Source organism: Lepidochelys kempii, chromosome 3 (assembly GCF_965140285.1).
Source record: "Lepidochelys kempii isolate rLepKem1 chromosome 3, rLepKem1.hap1, whole genome shotgun sequence".
Classification (NCBI taxonomy): domain Eukaryota; kingdom Metazoa; phylum Chordata; order Testudines; family Cheloniidae; genus Lepidochelys; species Lepidochelys kempii.
In genome coordinates this window covers 152,552,571-152,578,493 of record NC_136382.1, presented here as the reverse complement: position 1 = coordinate 152,578,493, position 25,923 = coordinate 152,552,571, and the positions used below count along the sequence as shown (strand labels likewise).

The 25,923-nt window shown below is 46.0% G+C and overlaps 1 protein-coding gene across 1 annotated transcript in view; it reads left to right on the top strand.

Annotated features, from left to right (window-relative positions):
* Positions 1–25,923, top strand: part of KCNK17 (potassium two pore domain channel subfamily K member 17) — a 46,722-nt gene that overhangs the window by 7,057 nt on the left and 13,742 nt on the right. The window contains exon 2 of the mRNA XM_073338561.2: positions 17,204–17,318. Within this exon, the coding sequence (XP_073194662.1) occupies positions 17,204–17,318 (115 nt within the window). The remainder of the gene's footprint in view (positions 1–17,203; positions 17,319–25,923) is intronic.

Genomic DNA, 25,923 nt, shown 5'->3' with positions numbered 1-25,923 from the left:
ATCTTGATCGTTTGGTAAACTGGGCGCAAGCAAACAATATGCATTTTAATGTGGCTCAATGTAAATGTCTACACCTAGGAACAAAGAATGTAGGCCATACTTAGAGGATGGAGAACTCTGTCCTGGGAAGAAGTGACTCTGAAAAAGATTTGGGGCTTGTGGTGGATAATCCGCTGAACGTGAGCTCCCATTGTGACACTGGGGTCAAAAGAATTAATGTGATCTTTGGCTGCATAAAAGGCGGAATCTTAAGTAGGAGCAGAGAGGTTATTTTACCTCTGTATTTGGCACTGGTGTGACCACTGCTGGAATGCTGTGTCCAGTTCTAGTGTCCACAATACAACAAGGATGTTGATAAATTGGAGAGGTTCAGAGAAGAACCACAAGAATGATTAAACAATTAGAAACCATTCAGTGATAGACTGAAGGTGCTCAATCCATTTAGCTTAACAAAAAGGTTAAAGGGTGACTTGATCGCAGTCTATAAGTACCTACCTGGGATAACAAATATTTAATAATGGGCTCTTCAGTCTATCAGAGATTTTTAAAATCAAAATGGATGTTTTTCTGAAAGATAGGATCTAGGAATTATTTTGGCGCAGTTCCATGGCCTGTGCTATACAGGAGGTCAGACTAGATGATCACAATGGTCCTTTCTGGCCTTGGAATCTATGAATCGGTATCCCAGCCATGGCGCCTGGAGCTTCCTTGTTTGGAGCCTTGCTCCAATGTAAATGTATGATTTCCTAGTGGGGTCACTAGGATGATTCCCTTTTCTCCCCCTCCCCCATCTCTTTGCTCCCCCACCCCTCTCATGTCATACAATGTAGCCCTAATATCTTACTGCAGCTGTTTCCTGTATTTATTGGATTGGCCTGCCCAGTCCCTAGCATTGCTGCAGGGCTGTGTTATTTGAAGCATGTTAATTGCACAAACCATGATAGAGAAGGAGAAAATCAAAGAAGACATAAATAAAATAAATACATCTTGCCTTGTTCCTTGAATCTCACCAGACTGGAGCACTGCGGATCTATGAAAGGGAATTTGGAAAAGGCAGTCATAGACTCACAGTAGCTGGTGCAAGCACCACCTCTGCCCATTCCTCCAATGCTTCCTTCTTAGTAACAAGCATCCCTTTCTTCTCTGGGCTGAGCTACAGCCAATTCACTTTCATCCAGATCCCTATCTTGATCTGCCACTGGGAGGGTAATGAAGCTGTTCATTGAAAAGCTCATTAGTAGTGAGGATTATTTATACATTAATGAGAATGCAGCCTAGTGCACCTGGAATTCTGCTCTGGTGGCCTCCTGTGTACCTTTAAGAGAAGATATGGTGAAGTAAAAATGTGTGGGAACCTACCTATGAAGTCTCTCAGGGAGGACAAGCAATTGCCTAGGACAGCCTTGTGGGACCTTTCTGAAAAGAAGGAGCAGACTCACTGTGGGCTACTCCTTCTTGCCCATAAGATCCCACGCATGAGTTCCGTTGTACCTTGTGGTCAGTGGTATTAAAAACTGCTGATTACTCTAACTGAGTAAGCATGGAAACCGCTTATGCTGACGTCTAACTACAAGATCAGCCACCACAGATGATATTGCAGCCTCGGTTCTGGACTCGGATCTAAATCCAACTATGGAGATTAAATAAATCAAGCAAGCAGGGGTTGGCTCATCACCACTTTCTCAAGGACTTGTCCAACAAAAGGCAGGTCAGAGACAGGATGGGAATTAATGTCCCCAGATGGTTTATTGAGCAGAGGCCTTGTTTAGGTATGGCTTCCCCGAACACCCTGGAAAAAGGCATTAATCCATGTCAAAATCTGGCCTACCATCTCTATATTGTTTTTAAGCAGCTGTGAAGGACATAGTTCCCTCTCACAGATGGTTGGTGGCAACTCTGCATCGCACTCTCAGAAAGTAAAACTGGAAGAAAACTTCTCTCCCTTCCTGTTTTCACACTGACGCCACAAAAGTCATCAGCTCCGACCCGACCCGACTGATTTGTTCTGAAAAATAAATAAATGCTGTTCCTTACAGCAGGGCTTATTCAGCTCTGTTCAGGCACAGGCACTTCGGGGTTTCTCCCACCTCTCAGACCTAGGAACAGTTCCACTGGCCAGAGCAGATGGCCCTGGAGTCAGGGGGCTGCATGGTTTTCCAGGCTGTGTAAGCTCTGTCTGCAGGACCAGCACAAACTGCCTTGATGGAAGGTGAAAATGTTGTTTGTTGCAGCTGGGCCTGGCTCTACCCCTGCCTGGTGCAGAGAGGAGGTCTGGTGGGGGCAGGAGTGAGAGCGAGCCCACCACACAGTGATCCCAGGCAGTGTGGCTCTGCGCCTGTCCTGCTGGGCTGGGAACAGGGGTTAGACTGTGAGCCCAGGCAGTGGTGGCTCTGTTCTGGTCTATAGTGCTGGCCTGGGCCTGGTTCGCTGCTCTGGCCCACTGGCTCTCACTGCTAGGAGGAGGACTGAAGAGACCACGACAGCATCCCGTGGTGTGTGTCATGCTTCACCTGAGAAGCTAGCCATGAGCACAGGAGTGGCAGCTGGGCAGTTGGTGAGCTGATAGGTAGATCTGGTGGATGGGCCTGCCCCTGAGACAGAGACTCTGTGCAAGTGCACCAAGGTCTGGTCAAAAGCCCTTGTGTAGAAACAGTTCTACTGGCATAACAGTGCTTTTTTGTTCAGGGAACTGGTTTAAAATATACCTGCAGAATCACTTTTTTCCCCCCCAGTATGACCAGCGCCACTAGTAGGGTTTGCTGCCATAGCTACATCCATATAGCCACACTGGCAAACATTTTCTAGTGTAGATTAGGCCTAATGTATGCTATTTCAGGTGTGGGAAGGAAGCTACTAGGAAAGTCAATTAATCAGGTCTTGGTTTCTTCTGTGGTACTAATTTGAGGCAGCAGCTGTTTCCTACTCAATTTCTAATCCATCCTACATCGTCTCTGCTTTAGTCAGAATTCAAATACAGGGTCTCCTTCAGCCAGGAACTGGGGCTGTGTGCCAATAAATAACAGTGGGGTGACCTACAGAGCTTTTTTTGTTTTGAAGCTAATTAACCTTTGTCTTCCTAATGTGAGAGTAGCGTGAACCTTATCAATGTTGTCTGATTGCTCCTGTTATCCTGTAAGAACTGTGCAGTTGTACATATTAATCTTAAGAATTTCCAGTATATAGCAGAGAGAAACTCATTTAAAGTTTAATTAATCCCTTATCAGAGGTCCTGTGACTTTGAAATGCCTCTCTCCCACACTGATAATTGGGGAAAGAATGGGAGTTTCTGAGACCAGGTAAACAGTCACCATAGTCTCGGTTTCCTGGACAAGCTGATTTCATGTGAAGGTGTGAAAGCCAACCAACCAAACTGGGAGGTGAGATTCCCCCTTTCCAATCCAATCCTTATACTCATTCTTTTTGCCTTTCCTGAGGACCTCGCTGAGACACTCTCAGTTTTACAGGGAGAAGCAACACTTCATGTTGAAAGAGCACTGGCTAAAATGCCACGATCAGAAAGCACAGGATACTAAAACTGACCCGTGTTTGGGTTTATCGAGGGACGTTACATGTCAGCTTCCACAGTACTTCCATATCCCAACATGTGTAGGCGGATGATTGTCCTTTTCTGGAAATGTGGCCGAAGGACAGCTAAGGTGTAGTCCAATGGAAAGGGTGCTGGCATGGAAGTTAGGAGACCTACTCCTGGTTCTTCCAGTGACTGGCTGTGTGACCTCGGGAAAGTCATTTTTGCCCAATTTTCAAAGGTATTTAGGTTCCTCAGCAGAAGTTAGTGAGAATCTCTGTCCCTCATTCCCCCATTTCTCCCCAGGACTAGAGAAAAGGTGGATTTGAATGAAGAAGAGACTATTCCGATTATCAGTTGTTTATACAAAGTGCTTTGTCCCTTCCTGCTACTGTTAAAGAGGGAAGTAGAAGCTTAGGTGCCTGATAAGGTCATGCTTTTAAGGAAGGCAGCATCTCATACGCATGCACACTCTCTGGTCTTGTTTTCTGGATGCCTTTAGTCAAACACAAGTTACTGGGCTCGCTGCTGGGGTAACTGGGTGAAATTCTGTGCCCTGTGATGCACAGGAGGTCAGACTAGATGATCCAACTTCTTGCCTTAAACTCTATGAATTTATTAAACAGGGAGATCATTATATGTACTCTCCTTTGTATCGCATTTTGAGGTCTACAGATGAAGAGCCCTAGGTGACAACTAAGTAATTCTGGCTTCGGGAGCAAACTTAAGGGCTCAGAGAGAGGGAAAACAGAATCCAAGATGCCGTGTAAAGACTCTTTGTAGCTCTCAGCAATAGGAAGTTGTAGTGAAGCTGGAAACTGATGGTTGAGGCACACAAAAATGACAAGAGAGCCTAAGGGGTGAGTGGAGGGAGCTGTAGAATTGGCTGTTGCTGTGTGCTCAGAAATGATAACCTAGGCTGAAGTTAGCACTAAGAAATACATAGGCTACGTCTACACAGCTCACCGCTGGTGGCAGTGTGTAGGGTATGTGTAGCCACACACAGCCATGAAAAGCAAGCTGCATCCACACTGCGCTGTACATGTCAGTGACAGGCTCTGACGGGGGGAAGGCAGCAGAGAGAGCAATGTCCCCTGTTGCCCCCTCCACCAGAGTCTTTCCCCATTGCCTCTCCGCATCCACCGCCAAAGCCTTTCCCTGCTGCCAGAGTCTTTCCCTGCAGCGGGGCGCTGCTGGAGCCTTTTGCTGCCCCCAGAGCCTTTCTCCACAGCTGTAGTCTTTCCCTGGGATGGGGAAAGGCTCTGACAGCAGGGAAGCAGCAGGACACTATGCTGCTAAAAACAGCAGTGCAGATGGGGGAGGCACTGCTTGGGCCTGTAGAGAGTCATGTAGGGCACATACCCCCAGGGTTCTGACATGTCTTTACTCTCCTTACCTAAGCCGTGCCTCACTGTCTACATTCCTATTACTACCCATGCTGTGGGGCATATAGTGCATGTGGATTTGTGCCGTGTAGATGTGCCGAAAGAGAGAAGGGAGATGAAGACAAGGGGCGCGATCAGGGTTGGAACCTAGAAGACCTCTATAGCTGAAGGAGAGAGTGTGAGTGTGTGTGTGTGGGGCGGGGGTTGTACAGCAACCACCAGAAAGGAAAGAAGAGAGCACTGGAGACACCAGCTTCTTACTTGGAAATCTCATGGAGAAATCGTGCTCCATAGTCCAGGTCTACACTAGGGCTTTGTCTACGCTAGAAAGGGTTTGCCAGCATAGCTACGTCGGCAAACCCCCGAAATGGAGATGCAGCTTCTACAGAACTCTTTTGCTGGCATATCTTTGACCAGTTCCCCAAACGAAATCAGCTCTGTTAGCACAAGGACTTTTTTGCCGGTATAGCTGTGTCTACACTAGGGGCTTTTGCTAGCACAGCTATGTTGTCAGGGATTATACTCATCACATCCCTGACCAGCATAGCTTGGCTGGCAAAAGTTTGTAGTATAGACCTGGGCTCAGTCTCAAAGGCTGGATGAAGACCAAGTCATTAATCCTCTGTGGAAGGGCAGTCTAGGGATATTTCTACACTGCAAGCTTATCCCGGGCTGCCTCCAAGTTTTTAGTCCAATGGACCTCAGCCTTCCTCACACAAAACCCTTATGCTCAGGTTTATATATGCTTTGAAGCCAGGCTTGCTTGCCCTGCTGCAGATATAGGTTATAGCCCAGGTTTCACTTTAAGGTGGGCTCTGACCTTCCCACTTTGCAGTGTGGATGTATCTAACACCTGGGTAGTGGAACTCAGCTTTTGACTGTCCTCCTGTGTCATCCCATGGTTCCCCAGACCTGTATTTTACAGCCCTTCTACCAACTCATTTCCCACTTGCCTCCGGTGCACCAGACGCTACCTGGTTTATATCCACCTGGTCAGTGTTCAACTCTTCATTCCACGCAGCCTGCTCTGTTTCTGCAATACGCAGCTCACCTCAGCCAGACAACCCTATAAGATACCATCCCAGCATGTGCTCGCTGGACAGAGGACCCCACCAGGTTTCTAGTTAACCTCTGGTATGAGTGCAGAAAAGAACATGATTTGGGGAGATGCACCCGAAATCTGTACTGTTATGATAACATCCTGAAGAGGCTGGGGGAGGTGGGGATCAAGCATATGGCTGCCCAGTGTTGGAAGTGCATTAAAATCCTAAAGAGTGCCTACCTGCAATACAAAGGTTCTGGAAACTCTGTCTGCTACAAGGATTTGGACCAGGTGCTTGTCCTCACCTGGTGTACAGAGCCCCCAGTTGTGCCCGACAGGCTTTTGAGAGGGGCTGGTATGATTTTTATACTGGAGTCAGAGAGGACCGGGATAACACCAGAGAAGGCCCCCGTGGCAGAGGAGGTGGAAGAGCAGGAGCAGACCATGGTGCTGGAACAGCTCCGGAGTAGGCCATACGGATGTGGGATGTCTTGGGACCATATTCCGAAGACCTGTTTGGGGACTGTCCCAAGGAACAGCCTGGAGAGGAAGTGGCATTAGACCGGGAGCCGGAGCCACAGCTGGGTAAGTGGCTGTCGCCGCCATCTTTGTCATTATTATGGGGGGAAATTGCACCCTGAATGGGTGGGATTTCTGGCTGATGGCCAATAAAATTATTGCTATGAAGGATATTATGTGCTAGAGGCTGGCCTTAGCTTCAGCTTAGGGCAAAAGCCATGCCATTGTCCTGGCCCCCTTCCTCCACCCTAAGCCCCCAACCACCACGTGTGATCCAAGATGGAGTCCAAGTAGGGGGGAAACAATTAAACATGCAACTAGTGAGTCATTCTTACTAAATTTACGCTGATTATTTAAAATATATATCAAAAGATGGGATTACAGGTTTAGCAAGCAGAAGTGCATATGTCAGCATATACAGCTCTTCGTAATTCTGTCACACAAGTAGCATATTGTAGAATTATAGCGATAGCAGCATTGCAGCGTTGGCCCAAACATCCTGGATTATAAATCCCAGTGGCTGTATTAAGTTGAAAAAGTTCCTTGGTGCAGCAATACTTAGCCTTCCAGGGCTCCCATTTGTAGCACACTTTCCAGGCCAGAGTCAGGGGAACAGTTCTGCTGTTAGCAGGCCTCTGCATCCTGATTCACCATCCTTCTAATGTTCACCTGAATTTCCCCCTGCTCCTGGCTGGTGATGCTTGAGAATTTTTCATATAGGATAAACTCAAGACGGTCAGTGAGATTCCCAGGTAGGACAAACTTCCAACATCTGTCTTGGTAGCTTATAAACCCTCTTCACTCCTTTTCATTCAGCAGATGATGTAAAATTTTCTTTGCGGAGATAGAGAGAATTCCTCCATTAGCCTGGAGAAGTTGCTCTCTCTCCTATTCAGGGAACTCCAGCTGATTAACATCCTCTAAGGATTCCTTGGCCTGGAATAATGTTAAAAGCAATAGTTGTAGCAGGTCCCTAGTCACGCCCCACAGACATACATCCCAGGTCCAAAAAATGTCCTATTCTTTTTAATGCATTAAATCTGGAATTCTTACCATAGTGTATATGTGGGCTGGTAACCTGGCTTGCAGGAGCTTCTGAACTGGCTGAAGTGTAGTGGTGAAATAAAGTAATTCCAAGTAGATAAAAGTATCAAACTGTTGTCTTGCCATGACACAGAACAAAAACGGGGGAATTCTCCTCTTCCTTTCCATGTACAAAAAATATCTTCTTTCCTTTCCTTGGCAGGACCTTCCACCTCTGCTAAACTGAGGCATCCACCCAAGCCTCTTGGGGAGAGGATCCTGAACCAGCTTGGGAAAAGGAAAAGGCTCTGGGGTGACTCACTACATGAATGGTCTGGGTATACTTGTTCCTGCCAGGGTGCAGGGGGCTGGACTCTTGAGGTCCCTTCAGCCTTTCATTTCTATGATTCTATGAAATACATCAAAACTTTGGACATGGATCACACACCAGGCCAATCGGAGAGGGAAAGAAGAGCAGGGTATGGAAAGGAAGAGGCAGAAAGCAGAGGAGGAGGAGAGAATGTTCGCATACTACCTCTGGCATGACTGGAGGATGATGGAGCACGTCCGAGCACAGCAGAAGGAGAAGTTTGAGCAGCTGCTCACCCTAGTGGCTACTAGCCTGCAGCACCCAGTTCCTGCATCAACTCCAGCACCAGCAACAACATGGGCAGACCCTCCTCCATGCTACCACATCCTGTAGCCAGTACAGCCATTGGGCAATTCAAGAGTTGGATAGATTATGAACCACTCCATGACCTGGTATTCGCAGATGTTCCCTGTTCACTCTATGCCTCTACAACCGGGGAGAGGGAGAACAGATACACCTCTGACACCCAGTTCCACTACTAGTGAGACTGAAGTGCTTGCACTTTATTTAATAGCACAGGTTTGCATACTCTTGCACTGTTTTTATTTTCACTGTTGTTTGTTTCCAGGTAGCTGCGATGCCTGCATTGCTTTTCAAATCAGTATTTATTTTAATACTTTTTCTTTTGGTTGTACAGTACGTTGGTACGTGAGTGCTTGGGAAAGAAGGAAGAGTCAGGAAGTTGTATCCAAAGATATTAATAAAGTACCCAACACCCTTATAATCACAGAAAACCAATATCAAACAAACGGATGTGTGTACCACAGCAGTACACCATATCCCATTCCCCCATGCCTGTCACCCTGTGGTGCTAGGGTGTGGGCACACCAGGCAACCCTTATTTCCCTTGCTCACCTGCACCCAGTCCCACATGCACTTTGTGGCTGCTTGTACCAGGCCTGCAAACTAGCAGTGGCTTGAGCTCACTCTTGGCCAAGATTTTCACCCTTATCCTCGCAGGCATGGGTCAGGGCACAGCATGTCTCGATCATACGGGTGGCATTGCCCACACTGGCATCCAGACAATTCTGTATGCAGAGCCATCTTGCCTTCCATTGGTCACATGCACAGTCTACCACTATCCCACAATCACTATGTGTGTAATGAAATGTTCTGCTGAGTGCTCAAATATCAGGGCAGTAGATGCTCAGTGGGGTCTCCTAAAATAACAGTGGGCACAGACAGCCATGTTGTTAACCATGTTATTTAGTGGGAATAAAGTCCCTGCTTGTCTAAGTGGGTAAAAGCCAGATCTCCTCCACACTCTGGCATCATGCGCCTTGCGAGTGAATCCCACACTGGTGTTCATGAACTTGCCTTTGCAGTCGGCCCACCCCAGCACAACCACTTGAGCGGGAGCCTTTGCAGTTGACACCTTCATGTGCTCCTTGTGGAGAGCAAACTATGGGCACATGAGTGCCATTGGTGGTGCAGTGCAGCGTGTGAACCCCATTCTCTCAACGCCAGCTGCTGTTTCAGATGTCTAAGCAGTGTCCATCATGTGTGGGGAAGCTACAGCAAAAAACGCCTCAGAAACCGCATCAGAAACCTCATCGCCAACAGTTGATTTGTCAGCCCCAAACGAGGAGTCGCCAACCTGTTGCAAGCTGGGGTAGCCAGCGTCTAGATGGCTATAGCAGTCTTGTTCTGGACTCCCTCAGCTGTGTGTCCCGGCACTGTAGGATCAGGGCAAGCACCTCACACAACTCTGTGAAGGTGGCCTTCCTCATGCAGGAGTTCTGCAGCTTCTGATGGTCCCCCAGAACTGCATGATGATGTGATCCCACCACTCTGTTCTAGTTGTCCTACACCAGAAGTGCTGGGCTGCATATGGGAAATACCCAGCAGCTGCTGCAGCATGTGTCTCTGCTCTGCTATGTCAGCATCCAGCATGTTCAAGCTTCAAGATCCACTGCCGCTTTCTGAGGATCAGAAACAGCTGCGAAAATGCCCTCCACCATCTCCCATACCCTCTACTTTTATCCTGCTGTGTTAACAATTCAGCACCAAGCAGGAACAGCTCATCCACCTGTGCTGGACCCCTGGTGTGGCACTGGCTGGAGGGCACGGAAGTGAAAAACGTGCAGAGCTGGAAGTGGCTCCGCTCAATGTGTCGGCAGGCTAAGAACACTTCCACATGGGGGACTGGGAAGGATAGAGAAATTCTGCTCTAACACACTACATCAAAACAGTTTCTTAAGAGATTCAAATTAAAGGCCTCTGGGATACTTCCCCATCCGCCCCCCTCAAAATCCCAGCACCAAACCCAGGTAACTACAGTGCCACTGTGGATACAGCTACACACAGGTATGGATTGTATGTGGCTCTGCAATGTGGACCCTCACAAGTGGCTTGGCAAGCTCAGGTACGCTTGCCTGGGCTCCTGGATCCAGGTACCCTCTGCGGTGTAGAGGTACTCTAAGAAGTGTGACAGGCTGAAAGTCAGACTGGAGCAGTGAAGGTGGCCGTGCTGGGACAGGAGGCCAGAATGCTGCTTTGTTTGGAAGCTTAAGCAGTAAGAGACAACAGGGGCTGTGCTCATTAGTGTTGATTGGGAAGAGAAATGGGGGCTGTACCCTCCAAGTATTCTTTAAGTGAGCGAGCACTAAGGAACACTACCACCCCTCCATGGGCTGCCAGTGGGCTAAAGGAGGTGATGCTGTGGACCGTGATGTGTGGAAGGAGGCACAAGATTGGGCAGTGACTGGTATCAGGAAATAAAGATTTGAAGTACTGCTGGCTTTGATGAGCCGACTGCATGGAGAGCCACTGCTGCCAAGGGCACCAGTTCCCTTTGCAAATTTCTGGCTGCAGAGCTAAGCGAAATGGATGCAGGTCCTTCCCAGGATCACTCACCTCACAGGGCATGGCTTGTGCTGCTGGGCAATGTGGTGTTTGTGAGGCCAGGAAGGCAACGGGACAGAAAGCTGCTTTTAGATAAAGCAATTTGACTGTGAAAGCCACGCCTGCACCTTCCTCATCTGAGAAAACCGGATTGGGACGTCATGGTAGGTTTCGTAAGAGTATGTAAAAGTGGGGTTTGCATCACAGATGGTGCCACGCAGAAACAGATGAGGCTAGGTGGTGAGGAGAAAGACAGCTTCTAAATAAAGTTACATTTTGATACGTCAGGGTATCGAAATCCAAAAGATCCCACTTGGATGGATGGATGAATCTTTCCATAATCACTTTGCACTTCTACAGAGCTGTCTGTCTGAGGAGCTTAGAGCGACTTACAGACGTTAACGCTTCCCTAGGAGCTAGGGAAAGGTTCTTATCCCGCTGCTACTAGTGGGGAACATGAGGCACAGAGAAGGCAAATGGCTTCCCTGGGGTCACACGGCAAGTCGCTCAGGAGAGACGGGAGCAGAATCTATATCTGACTTTGTTTTTTGGTTTAACCACTAAGGTTCTGCTTTCTCCTTGTACTTCCTCTTTTGATTGATATTGTCCTTTGACTTACACATGTGACCTTTCCAAGCTCTCAAAATATCAGGTCCAAGCACAGCAATTTCATGACTGAGTGTCTTTATTTCATGCAGTTTAGTTGTAGCCGTGTCTGTGCCCAGGATATGAGAGAGAAAAGGTGGGTGAGGAGATATCTTGTATTGGGCCAACTTCTGTCGGTGAGAGAGACAAGCTTTCAAAGAAGAAGAATCATAGAATATCAGGGTTGGAAGGGACCTCAGGAGGTCATCTAGTCCAACCCCCTGCTCAAAACAGGACCAATCCCCAATTTTTGCCCCAGATCCCTAAATGGCCCCATCAAGGATTGAACTCACAGCGCTGGGTTTAGCAGGCCAATGCTCAAACCACTGAGCTATCCCTCTCTGTGTGGCTCAAAAGCTTGTCTCTATCATCAACGGAAGTTGGTTCAATAAAAGGTATTAGCTCACCCACCTTGTCTCCGTATTTATTTCAAGTGTTCTACAAGTAACTTACTCTCCAGGGTTTGATGGTATTGACTGGGCCTGACTGATGTCAACCATTTGAGTTCTTGGACCAGCCTTTGACTCTGAATAACTGGAGGCAGAACACTCATATCTATTAGTCGATCTTAAAAGTGTTGGGTCTTGAAAAAGCTATCTGATAAATGCCTGTTCTAAGTGAGGGCAACAGGAATCCTTAGCCAAAGCTCTGGGCTTTTTTCCTTAAATCTGTAGAATATCTGTGTATGTGGATATTGGGTGAGGTTATTTCTAATTTCTGTTCTCCTTGTCTCTATGTTTTATATGCAGATACCAATAAATCAATCTTATTAAATAAATATTGTCTTATTACAATGAACTCTGGCTGCATCTGGATAGAAAACTTCCTATATCCTGATCTCTGTCCTACCCAAGAATCCTACACATAGGCTACAAAGTAAGCATACCACTTTTGCCTGTAGTTTTAAGGGCAGTCACAAACTCCTGCCATTTGAATAACCAGATATTCTAGCAGAAAGGTTTTGGATTTTCAGGTCTATCCAATAAATGGGACAGCAGGTTGGGACCAGTACAACGGGGCATACCGGAGAGGCATGTCATCTGGATGCTTCTGATAACAAGGCACAACAGGGAAGTGGCTAACCCTGGGCTCTATGCTTAATGGTGCTGAGCACCTCATGCAACGGTGCTGAGTGCCCTAAACTCCCAGGAGGTAAGAGCACTTGGCACCTTGCATGAGCAGGCCCAATGCTTACTTTTGAGTGGTGATTTAGGTTAGAAACTCCCCTGCCCCAGAGATGAATGGAGAAAAGTCACGCTTCAGTGATGATATTTTAGATGGTGTGTTTGCAGAACGGAAGGACAACAGTATATTTTTGTCCTTTCTGATGTGCTGCTTGTTCTCGTCATGTCCTGTCTGGGCTGTTTATTTCCTCTCCCTAAGTGAAGCACTTTCCATTTATTAGTGTAGAATATCCCTTTGTTCCTTGCAGCCTTCTCTGCTCTCATCTCTTCAGGGCTCTTTGCAGGGTGGTTCTGTCCCCGAGTGTTTACTGCTTTCAAAACTTGGTGTCGTGTGCAATTTTGACTACAGCTGAACTTACACCAAAGTGAGGCTTAACAGAGAACAGGAAGTAGGTGTGCAGCATGCAGAGAAGTTGTAATATATTTTCTTTTTAGATTAGCTGAGCAAAAAAAGCCTCCAGACACCTTAAGAGTCCTGGGCTGATACTAGGACTCAGGGCTGTGAGGCATCTCACCACCACCTGCGCTTAGCTTGAAGCAGTTTTGCCTGATGCCTTCTGTAGCTCAGCTCCCTGAAACCAACAGCCTCAGGGCACCAACAGGCACCTATCTGCAGGTCCCCGCAGACCTCGCCATCTCTGTGCAGGCTAGTGACAGACAAATGGCAACCCCTGAGCCCCTCTGCCAGCCTCCCCCTCAGTGGCATCTGGCCCCTGGCATAGCAACTTACAGAAATGACCAGGTAAGTTCTCCCAGAGGACAACACACACACACAAGCTTACTTGAGTCAGCTCTCAGCTCCCTTTTAACAACACAGTGCTGTCATTTATTTATAGTGAAAACAAAAAGGTTTATTAACAAAGGTTATGATTTCAGGAGACAGTGAGCAAGGATAGTAAGAATAACTGGTTACATGTGAAACCGTCCTTTGTGTTCTCTCAATGATGGATGAAGTGGAGTCCTCTTGCCTTCCTCTTGTTATCCAATAAACCTTTGAACTACACCCCTTTGCAGTGCACCCCCAAGGAAAACGCTTCTGCCCCCTTGCTTGTTCTCCAGTGTGCTGACCCCCAGGTTGATTTTGCATCCTCATATTGATTTGGAATGCAGCTGTGGCTCCCATTGTGTATGGCTTACAATGATTAATTCATGTGTCAGTTAGCTAGCTGGACAAACACTTCCAGTCTGAGAGAGAACCTGTCTCTGCTGGTGACTCAGACCTTGATACACTTGCAGCATATAACACATAACTTTTAAACTATCATCTGTGCATGATCTTAATGACCAGTGTGTCACCGGCTTTCATTTGATATCTCACACAACGTTCTTTATAGATAAATACTATGGCAGCCATGTGTTGGGCGTAGTGAGTTTGTCAGACCATTGCCAGTAATGCTGCTTATCCACACCTTTCTTAACCGCAGTTCAAGAGGCCATACATCAGGCATAACAGGGCATATTAAAGATTAGAGCCTAGATCCCTTGCAGCCTGATAAATCCCAACGTTGATGCAGAGAAAGTTAATCCTTTCCCACCGTGCCCTGTCTTCTCCTTTTCTTCACATAAAGCCAGAGCCTACCAACCTTACGCATGCTGAATAGTAATTTATTCTGTGAGCTGTCCATTGAAATTAATGGGACTACTCACAGAGTAAAGACTAATCTACACTTAAAATGTAGGTTGACATAGCTGTGGCACTCAGGGTTGTGCAAAATGCTATAGTTATGTCAACCTAACCCCTGGTGTAGACACAGCTAGGTGGATGGAAGAATGCTTCTGTTGGCCTAGCTACTACTGCTCAGGGAGGCGGAGTTCCTACAGTGACAGAAAAAACCCTTCCATCGATGTAGATGCAGCCTATGCTACAGGGTTACAGCAGCATAGTTATGGCACCATAGCTATGCCTCTTTATTGCCCATAGTGTAAACATAGGTAAGGTACTAAATATGCGAGGACAATGTGGCCCTCAGATTGCAAGCTCTTTGGGACAGGCCCAGGGACTGTCTCCTGCATCTTGTACAGCACAGAGCACGTTGTCAGGGCTTAACAGGTGATCATTGTGACTCACCTGCCTTGAACGAGCTTGAGGTTTGGGTAAACAGAAGACGTGCCTCTGAACATGCTGCTTGTAAGCCACATTTGTGCCGTGGAAACGCAGCTGCATGGATTTGGGAGCTGCTGTTTGTCTACAGTGTGAGAGCTAGTGTGTTCTCTACACTATTACTGCTACCACTGGTTTAAGCATACAGGGCTCATGTGTTGTCAGAATACAGTGGTAGAAATACTTGAACCTTGCACTGTTGCTGGTCTAACCTACACAGTGCTAAATGCGGAGCGGGGCGGGGTGGGAGAGAGCCCACTACACTAGGGCTCCAAGTGCTGCTCACACCAGAGGAACTGAGCCAGCAGGAGCAACAGTGGGGAATTTTTCAAAACTGTCCCTCTTGTAGGTAGGGTCTTAGTGTAAACAAGACCATGGGGGCGAACATGGATGCTTAATGCTGTCTTCGCAGAGAGGGAGGGGCAATCTTTCCTCACACAGGGTTTCACCTTTCAAAGAATCTCTTCTCTGTGTTTTTGTGGGATGGCGTCCCTCTAAAAAGGTGAAAAATTGCCAATCAAATTCCTTACCTTCCATACAAGCAACACAGGAGAGTATTTGCATTCCTGCAGTTTTCAGCACTGAATTTACTGTTCGCCACCTGTTCTGCTTGTTTTCTTTTTTCCTGTTGCTCTCTCCTTAGACAGACAATGGTCACGTGCGGGTCATTTGCGATTTTATTTTCTCCCTAATGTCACTTTTTGGTGCTCGTTCAGTGGCATCATGCTGAGCCATGTTTATTTGTCCGGGGGGAGGAGAGAAAAAGGAATCCTTTTGTCATTTGAAAAAGGATTCAGAAACATTTCTGTTGATCTTAGGGAGGAAGACCTCATGGTTAAGGCACTGGATTGGGACTCAGGAGACCGGGTTATATGTCACAGCCCTGCTGCAGATTTCCTTTGTGGCCTTGGACAAGGCATAGCCCATCTCTGTGCCTCAGTTTCCTTATCTGTAAAATGGGACACTAATACTTCCTTACCTCCCACTCCTTAAATCTGTTGGTCAGTTCTTGGATCCTACAGTGCTGGTGGTCCCTGAAGTACCTCAATGGATTATTAGTTTAAAAGAGTTTATCTTTACAAAACCCAGATTTGGGGGCAAATTCGAGCTGAAAGTGACTCCTTATTGTGAAGGATGAGAGCATTATCACTAGCACCGTGACTGAGCAAGGCAGGGGCTTGTGTTACTAGATATCTGCTTGGCTTTGCTCAGAGGCGATAGGTTCAGTGTGCTCTTGATTCAACTTTGCATTGCAGAATAATTCATCTCCCAGGGGTGCCAGGAGGATTAGTTAAGGTTGTAAAGTGGTTTATGTATGTCCTAAGAATAGTGCTATTTTCAGATCAATTTTTCCACATCAGTGACTTTACTGGTATGACAAAGGGCACGCAGGTGTTGGCACAGTTAACTCATCAAGGGCCCAACTTGATGTAATTCTACTGACTTCAGCATATTTACTCCAGATTTACATTGTTGTAAGTGAGAGCAGAATCAGGCCCCAAGTCTCTGTGCATATGACCAGTTTAACAACAGTGATGAGGCAGGGTCTGTACATCTGGCGCATTGCTCAGTTTCTGATGTGACTGCCCTGGATTATTAGACTGGTCCTGCTATATGGTATGTCTCCTTCTCGCAGTTGTACAGAGCTTTCTTATACTGTATGCATTCCTCCCAAGTGTGGGGAAGGGATCTGGTATGTGTCATCCACATGTAAAGGCTTACTTATTGCTTCATGGATCCTGCAATATGCAGACCCCTTTCAGGAGCTTTTGCTTTGGGGTTAAGTGGATTAACCCTTGTTGGATTCTTATCTGGGAACCTCCTATCTTCCTGTCTCTCTCCCACACAGTCTAGGTAACTTGTGACTGATTTACGGAATGCTGCTGGCCCTAAAATCCTTCCCCAGGCCCTTTGTTCTGTAGGTTCCCTTGGCTTACAGTCAGCATAGTTTCTGTTAGGCCTGGTCTACGCTATAAACTTAGGTGACTCAGGGGTGTGAAAAACCCACCTCTCTACTATGCCATAGCCATGCTGACCTAACCCCTGCTGTAAATGCAGCTAGGTCAATGCATAAACGTATCTGTCGTCCTAGCTACCATCACTCAGTGCGGTGGAGCTCCTACAGTAACAGGAAAATCACTTCCAACATTGTAGTCTGCATCTACTGCATGGGATTACAATAGCATAGCTACCGCTCTGTAGCGCCCATACGTATAGGCCTGGCTAAGGTACTATTCAATGTACCAGGAGAACCCAGGCCTTAGACTGCAAGCTCTTTGGGATGGGGACTGTCTCCTCCAGCTTTTACAGCACAGAGAGAGCCTGTTGTCAGGGTTACCAGATGATAAACAGGCGATGACCTTAGCCTCCCTGACTTCTCAGCCCATGGATCTCCTAACCTCACACTGATGACATCTCCTAAGAGAGAAGCAGGAGGAGGAGTGGGGGTTATAATTTAAATTATCATCACACAGCACTGCAAAGGCCAATTACACAAAGAACAGCTCGAGTTACCTCCTCATGGGCTGATGGTCTCACCTATATTCACTGCCATCTCTTTGCAGGGTATCATCAAGGCCTATAAGAGCGGCCTCACCCTCCAGGGAAACTCTACTAGTCTGGGAAGATGGAACTTTGTTGGCTCTTTCTTCTTCTCCGTCTCTGCGATAACCACCATCGGTAGGAGATCTCTGCTGCTTGTTGTGGGTAACCTGGGTGGAACATGGATGGCATGGGAATAATCACAAGAACACACCTTGCTCCCTCCTTTTGAGACACTGGCTTTCCCAGCCACCGGTATTCAAATAGAAGCAAACTGCATGCAGATTCCAAGCCCATTTGTCTCTCGTGAGCTTCTGCCTGACTCCCAAGCTGAGCTTTGTGGAGGGCCTGCTGATCTGCGTAGCAGTCAAGGACCCACCTGGTTTGGTATTGGTGAAGTCAGTTTGATCTCTAAGCCCCATACTGTGGAGTATCTGGGCTGTGGGTGGAGTGAATGTGGGACTAATGAGGAAATGGGGAATAATGAGGGACTAGGGAATCAGGGAGAGATTTTTTGGAGCCAAATTTTAACGAATCACTTTGGAGCTGGCATGTAAAAATTACCGTGACTTCCTCTGCATTCCAATGATTATTTATTTATATTGTGTTAGTGCCCAAAAGCTCCACTGAGGTCTGGGACCCCTTTGTGCTGGGTGCTGTACAAATACTTAGTAAGAGGTGGTCTTTATCCTGAAGAATTTACAGCCTAATTAAGGCAAGCTGCAACAAATGGATGCTCCACAGAAATGAAGGGAATGGAAGGAAGAGAATGGTAACAGTGAAAAGCACATGGGGTTACATGGAGTCGCTCATATATATAATATTAATAAATGCCCGTGGCCCCCTGTCTAGCCATTGTCTAGCCAGTAGCTCTGAAATCTTGTCCTTCGTGTATGTGCCAATATATTAATATCTCTGATATGGGATTTAGAGCATCAGTCACTGAATGTCAAAGGAATTGACTAGGGGTCATTCTAGATTTCCAGCTTTTCAGCCCTCTTTGATCTTTGAGTCATTTTTCAGACCCAAATCTATCTACATGTTGTGCAGACGGCGAATTGTTTTTACTGTTCTGCTTAGTACTGAAAATGCATTGATGTCAAAAATGCTGACCCTGGAAATCAGGAATTATAGCAGTAATAATACAATAGTTAGCTTTTCTACAAGCTGAGAAAAAGAAAAGACACCCACATGACTTTACTGGCTTCTTCCTGGACACCCTGGTTTTCTTTTCATGTGCTTTGAATCTGAGAAAGCTGAGAACCGCTGCACGCACTTGTGTCTGAATAAACCACAGGATGGCGGTGTAGCCTCGTTCTAGAATCTAGACAGAAGATTCTACAGGTGCTCAGTCATCCCAATGGAGCAGAGAAGTTTGGACACTCTAGGTGCTCTGAGCTCTGACTTAAAACCAAACTACTTGCTCAGAGCACATTTGCCTACTCCCATAGTTCATTATACATCCTTTCCAAGCCAACTGGAGTGACTCTGTTTCCCCAAAGTCATTTTAGCCACATTGTGCTTAGCTACACTCCAGGCAAAACTAACTTGTCTTTTAAAAATGATTTCCTAGCAAGGTCTTTTTTTGTAGTGTCAACAGGGTTTTAGACTCTAGTGCTGTTAAGGCGTATGCCCTGGCTTTGCTGAGGGGTACAACCATGCTAGCTGGAATGTTTTTATAATGGCAGTCCCATCGGGAGACTCAGAATTCAGAGTGCTTTTTTGTTTTTTTCACAATGAAGCCAGTGGCATTGCATGTGCGTGTCTGTCTGTCTCTGTCTTTTCCCTTCCCCACACACATTCCTCAAGGCTTAGAGTTGTCCAGTGGTTTGTGTGGTACCTGAGGACTTGGGAGGTCTGGGTTCTTCAAGCTCTTGCTACCTCAGCTCACCATCTGTAAAATGGAGACGACAGCACTTCTCCAGCTCACCGGGGCATGTGAGGGTAAATGCATTAAAGACTGTGAAGTGCTTAGATGTTATGACGATGGGGGGCATATTAGTACCTTAGGTAGATAGACCACGTCAGTGTAGTTCTTCTACTTACAAAACATGGATGGACCACTGTTAAATAGAAACCAAAGCAGTTGGGAGGTGAGCTTGGTATGCATGAACAATTTAAAAAAAAAACCAAACCTTTAACATTTGTTTTAACCTGACTGGCCAAAACCAGTTAGTTTAAACTGGCACCTCTTAGGAGGCTAATGCCTTGTAACATTACATTCTGTTTGAAGCACAGAAATACCACTTAAGAGACTGTCTAAAAATCCAAATCTGCTACCCATTCTCCTTTTATGAATGAGAGTAGAATGACAGAAGAGATGTCCCATCTACAGCCTGGCTGGGGACTGTGGCCTGATGGTGTGGAGGAGCCCCAGGATAAATTCGGGGTGTCCTGCTGGTCATTTTTAATCACGGGGAAGGTTTTATAATTTTGGGGTGGGGGGGCTTTTTTTAATGTCCTAATTCTGCTGTATTTTAAGCAGGTACCTTTTGGGCTTAGTAATGCAGAATTTGGACTGAGCAGTGTCAGAATGTTTCTCCTTTTATTAAAGGTACATTTGCATGGGGCCAATATTATGATAATTGGGGGGCACAGAACTACCAGCATAGCTATGATTGCAGGAAAGCAAGGCAGGTTGTGATTTAGGGTTCAGTAAGTTCCATGTCAGCAGGCTCATGGGACTCGGGCTAAGGGGCTGTTTAATTGCAGTGTAGACGTTTGGACTCAAGCTAGAGCCCAGACTCTTGGACCTGTGAGGTGGGAGGGTCCCAGAGCTCGGGCTGCACCCTGAGCCCAAACATCTACACTGCAATTAAAGAACCCTTAGCCAGAGCCTTGCAAGCCTGAGTCACCTGGAGTGGGCCAGCTGCAAGTGTCTAATACTTAGTCCTGCCTTGAGTTCAGGGGACTGGACTAGATGACTTCTCGAGGTCAGTTCTATGATTCTATGATTTCTACAATTTCTAATTGCAGTGTAGGTACCCATAGATTCCAAGGCCAGAAGGGACCATTGTGATCATCTAGTCTGACCTCCGGTATAGCACAGGCCATAGAACTGCGCCAAAATAATTCCTAGATCCAATCTTTTAGAAGAACATCCAGTCTTGATTTAAAAAATTGCCAGTGATGGAGAATCCACCACAACCCTTGGTAAATAGGTTCAGTGGCTAATTACTTTCCATGTTAAAAATTTATACCTTATTTCCGGCCTGAATTTGTCTAATTTCAACTTCCAGCCATTGGATCATGTTACACCTCTCTCTGCTTGACTGAAGAGCCCATTATTAAATATTTTCTCCATGCCAACTGTAATCAAGTCACCCCTTACCCTTTTCTTTGTTAAGCTAAATCGATCGAGCTCTTTGAATCTGTCACCATAAGGCATGTTTTCTAATCCTTTAATCATTCTCGTGGCTCTTCTCTGAACCCTTTCCAATTTATCAACATCCTTCTTGAATTGTGGGTACCAGAAGTGGACACATTATTCCAGCAGTGGTCATACCAATGCCCAATACAGTGTAAATTAACCTCCCTACTCCTACTTGAGATTCCCCTGTTTATCCATCCCAGGATCTCATGAGCTCTTTTGGCCACAGCATCATACTGGCACCTCATGTTCAGCTGATTATTCACCATTCCCAAAACTTTTTCAGCGTCATTGCTCCCTAGGATAGAGTCCTCCATCCTGTTAGTATGGCCTGCATTCTTTGTTCCTAGATGTATACATTTACATTTAGCCATATTACAATTCATATTGCTTGCTTGTACCCAGTTTCCCAAGCAATACAGATTGCTCCATAACACTGACCTGTCCCCTTCATTATTTACCCTTCCCCAAATTTTTGTGCCATCTGCAAATTTTATCAGTGATGATTTTATGTTTTCATGATTCCCCATTTCCTCTTACATTTTGAGACTTATCAGTCAAAATTTCATGAGTTTTAAGTCAATTTTGTGATTGTTGAATGCTTGGGAATGGCAAGACGGTGAAAGTTACTCACACGAGTGGGGATTTGCAGGATCAAGTGCTTGACATTTAATTCTGTGAATCCTGTTGGTACTGTACATTTTATTCTAGTAATGCCCACTAGATGGCAGTATAGTGTCTAAGGGGAAAATACAGTCATAGAGCCCCTATGTTTGAGAGCCCTGTCCATGTTTATGCAAGTTCTGGAGACATCAGAAGGTGTTACTAGGAAGGAAGCATGGTCCCAGACCTCAGGGCATAGCTAAGAATGAGACTGACTCTTCAAAGCATGTAAAGAGGCAAGGTCCTTTCTCAAAGAACTTGCAGTCAGGCTCAGAGAAATGTGATGTACAGGGTGATGGTTCTGATGCAGGACCATGCTGGGATGCAGTCATGGGAGAACAGTGCAGAGAGGTTTAGGAGTGGTTTGGAAGACAAGAGAGAGGTTGTCCCCAGCATAGGCGGCAGTATGAAAGAAATCATAGGTACAGAGTGAGAGGAGAAGTTGGATGGAATTTACCCCTCATATTCAGGCTGTTGCTTAAAGCCTCCTGCTTCTTCCTCCACAGCTTCTTCACATTCTACCCTTGCTACCCATGCCCTTGTCCTTGCCTTGATTGTCTCCCACCTTGTGATCTTTCTGGCCTTTCCATCAGCTCCCTGGCTTCCCTCCAGTCTGCAAAATGCCACTGCCCTCACCCACAGCTCTGTTCGTTTCGCTCGCTCACACACACACACGTACGTCCCTTCTCTGACTCTGTATCATCTTCACCACCTACTTCAAACACCATGTCCCCCTACGCAAAGTTCTGTCAGCTCAGAACCCTCTGCTTCTCATCCCTGTTGCCCAAAAATCTCCTGTTCAGACCCTGCACGCCAGTGTTATCAGTTCTTAGGATATTTGGTGAGTTCCTTACAGTCTCAGTTCCTGGAGTCACAGGATAATGTGAGACTCTCAACTTTTGTTTAAAAAGACAAAGTAAGTTTCTAGCCCTTCCAGCTGCCGAGAAAAGCTTGAAAGTCTGATCCCTGCCGGCTCAAAGACCAGAGGGAGATAAGAACCACCTCAATTTTTTTCATTTTTAGAATCTCCTGTTCTTAGGCCAATCTTGTGATTTTTATGGCATCTGACTCATAGTTTTTGAATGCTTGTGGTTGAGAGTTTTGGCACTCTGCCAGTTCCACCTCCCCTGTCATCCTTTAGGTCCCTTTGTGTACCTCTGGGCCTTTTCACCTGCTGTCCCTCACATCTGGAATGTCCTTGATCTTCCACAGAGCCTCCATTTCCTTCAGATCCTTTCAAATCCCCTCCCTTTCTCAAAACCCTCCAACAATAATTCTCTAGATCCCTTTAAAAACCGTAGCAGTAAATACATGATCATACAAAAAGGACTAATGCAACAAACCTTATCCCCCAAACAACTCTATAACCTGTTCTGTGTGGTGCATCCTCCCTCCTCATTCATGTTACCCACACCTGCTCCCGCCATGGCCTTTCTTGCCAGGATCAGTATAGACTGTCAGCTCTTCAGGGCAGGGACCTTGTACCTATGGGCTGTATACAAACACTCAAGCAGGTTTGGAATGGGGAAGTGTATTGAAGGTGAAGATGAGATGCTTGAATTTGATGCCGAAGAAGCAAACCAAGCCAGTGAAGGGATTTGAGGAGAGAGTGAATTTTGGGGTACGTCAGTGTCAGCCTTTGTGGCACCTCTTATTCACTGAATGCAGTGAGGGTACCATGTGCCACTGGATCCCAGAGCTCTAGGATGCAGTGCTGTCTCAGGTTGGGGGGCACTTACCCAGGGCTTCCTTTACACTTTCTATTCACAAAGGTAAGCGATGTTATGCATGAGTTTCAGTGAGACATTTTAAACATAAGATGGATGCAGTGAAAGTGCCCCTCGTCCATTCTCCCCACTCCCATCTCAGGCGTCAGGGAAGAGCTGCAAATGTACATCAAAATAAATCCCTTCTGTCCTCCCCTGCTCCCCTCCCAGTGCTCATTGACACAGTGTAATGCCCCAAAGACAGATATAAGAAGCGGGCTGCGGGAAGAGGACAGTCAGAGATGGTATTTTAAGGCTTTGCCACAGACTGTTAAAGGCCAGCTCAGATCTGTGGAATCATGGAATTCCTGGCAGCTCTGGAACACTGTGCCAAGTAAGGTTTCAGAGTAGCAGCCGTGTTAGTCTGTATCCACAAAAAGAAGAGGAGGACTTGTGGCACCTTAGAGACTAACACATTTATTAGAGCATAAGCTTTCGTGAGCTACAGCTCACTTCATCAGATGCATGCAGTGGAAAAAAAAAAAAGTAAGTGCTCCTCCATGCTTGTCTGTGTATATGTGACTGTTTTCCTGGGGCTTCCCAGCAGGTAGTGGAGTTCCCCAATGAGTGGAAGTATTCCAGTTAGAGCTGGGACTTGTTTTGTCCAAAAAAAAAAGAAAAAAAATTTTGGCCAAAAAAGGCTGATTTGGGTCAACTGAAACGTAAGACCATATGAGCGGCCATACTGGGTCAGACCAATGGTCCATCTAGCTCAGTATCCTGTCTTCCGAAAGTGGCCGGTGCCAGATGGTCAAGGGGGAATGAACAGAACAGGGCAATTTATCAAGTGATCCATCTCCTATTGTCCAGTCCTAGCTTCTGACAGTCAGAGGATTAGGGGCACCCAGAACATGAGGTTACGTCCCTGACCATCTTGGCAAATAAGTTTGTCTTTTGCTAGTTGCTCTTCAAATTCTTTTTTTGGCCTGCCTAATTATACCTTTATACTGATTTACCAGAGTTTATGCTGCTTTTTATTTTCCTCAGTAGGATTTGATTTCCAATTTTTAAAAGATGTCTTTATGTCTCTAACTGGCCATAGTGTCTTTTTTTTGTTTGGTCCTCTGTTTTTTGTTATCTTTTTTAATTTGGGATATACATATAGTTTGAGCCTCTATTGTGGTACTTTTAAAAAGTTTCCATGAATCTTGCAGGCACTTTAATCTTGTGACTTTTCCTTTTAATTTCCATTCAACTAGCTTCCTCCTTTTTGTGCAGTTTCCCTTTTTGAAGCTAAATGCTACCACTGTGTTGGGTTTCTTTGGTATTTCACACACACACATGGATATTAAAAGCTATTACCAATTAGTTCCGCTATATTCACCTCTTGGGCCAGATCTGTGCTCCACTTAGGACTAAATCAAGAATTGCCTCTCTCCTTGAGGGTTCCAGGACTAGCTGCTCCATGGAGCTGTCATTAATGGTGTCTAGAAACTTTATCTCTGCATCCCATCCTGAGGTGGCATGGTTCCTAGTCAATATGAGAATAGTTGAAATCCTCCATTATTAGGTTTTCTGTTTTGGTACCTCTGTAATCTCCCTGAGCATTTCACAATGACCTTCACCATCCTGGTCAGGTGGTCAGTAGTATATTCCAACTGCTATATTCTTATTATTCAAGCATGGAATTTCTATCTACAGATATTCTATGGTACTGTTTGATTCACTTAGCTTTTTACTGTATTTGACTCTATGCTTTCTTTCACATATAGTGCTGCTTCCCACCAGCGTGAATTACTCTGTCATTCCTATATGCTTTGTACCCTGGAATTACTGTTTCCCATTGATTATCATCATTCCACCAAGTTTCTGTGATGCCTATTAGATCAATACGCTCATTTAATACCAGGCACTCAAGTTCCCCCATCTTAGTTTAGACTTCTGGCATTTGTATACAAGCACTTATAGAATTTGTCAATATTTAGTTGTCTGCCTTCATGTGATGTAACTGAATGGGACTCTTTCATTTGACTGTTTCTCTTCAGCTCCTACTTGTACTTTATTAACTTCTATCCTCTCCTCCTTACTAGGATATAGAGTATCCCCTTTAATAAATCCTCCCCTAAGGGAGGTGTCTGTCTAAACCATGTGCTCCCCACAACTGTCAGCTTTCCCTGAGTTTAAAAAATCCAGTACAATCTTCTTAATTGTACATGTCAGCAGCTTGCCACTAGGGTCCAGTCACTTCACTGCCTTTGTTCCCCACCAATTCCTATACAAGGCGGTAATCACAATTTTCCACCTTTGGCAAACACTTTGAGATCTACATGCTAACTGCTGCTCCTGTTGCTGCAGACTTGGCACAGGTACACACATGGCGAAAAGCCACACAGAAAGCTTTAAAAAATGGTGAGATTGACACTGGGACAGAATTTCAACGGCGCAAAGGAGAGTTAGGCATCCAACTCCCCTAGGCTTTCGGTGGCAGCTGGACAATTAACTGCCCTTTGAGCCTTTGAAAATCAGCCCCATTGTCTGTAAGGAGGCATCCAGGCTAGATTGGGCACACTGATAACTTGTTAGGAGCCTGAAAGCTGCAGCTAGACTACATGAAACAGCCAGCTGCAGCGCCCGTCACCTTCAGGGTGGAGGTGCCACTACCCTGACTGAGCTGGAGCGTGACAAGCTGGTTTGTGCACTGAAGATAAGGGACTTGCATAGCAATGCTCCCGGGGCCACATGTCAGCCTCCCCTTGTGAAAGAGCTCTCAGTGCTTGTGCATTTCTGCGGTCAGTGGGGGAAGGGCACTCAGGAAAGTTAAGCGGGATGAACTGAAAATGTGAATTTAAAATAGATAAATTAGATCACATTAAACCCCTGTGTGGACACTCTCACTCTGAAATGAAGTGGCCTTAGACCACTTCAGTTTAATTCAGGGAATGAAGTGAGTTAAGCTAAAGCCACTTCTGAATGAGAGCTTCCCCATGGCTTTAATATAGGCACT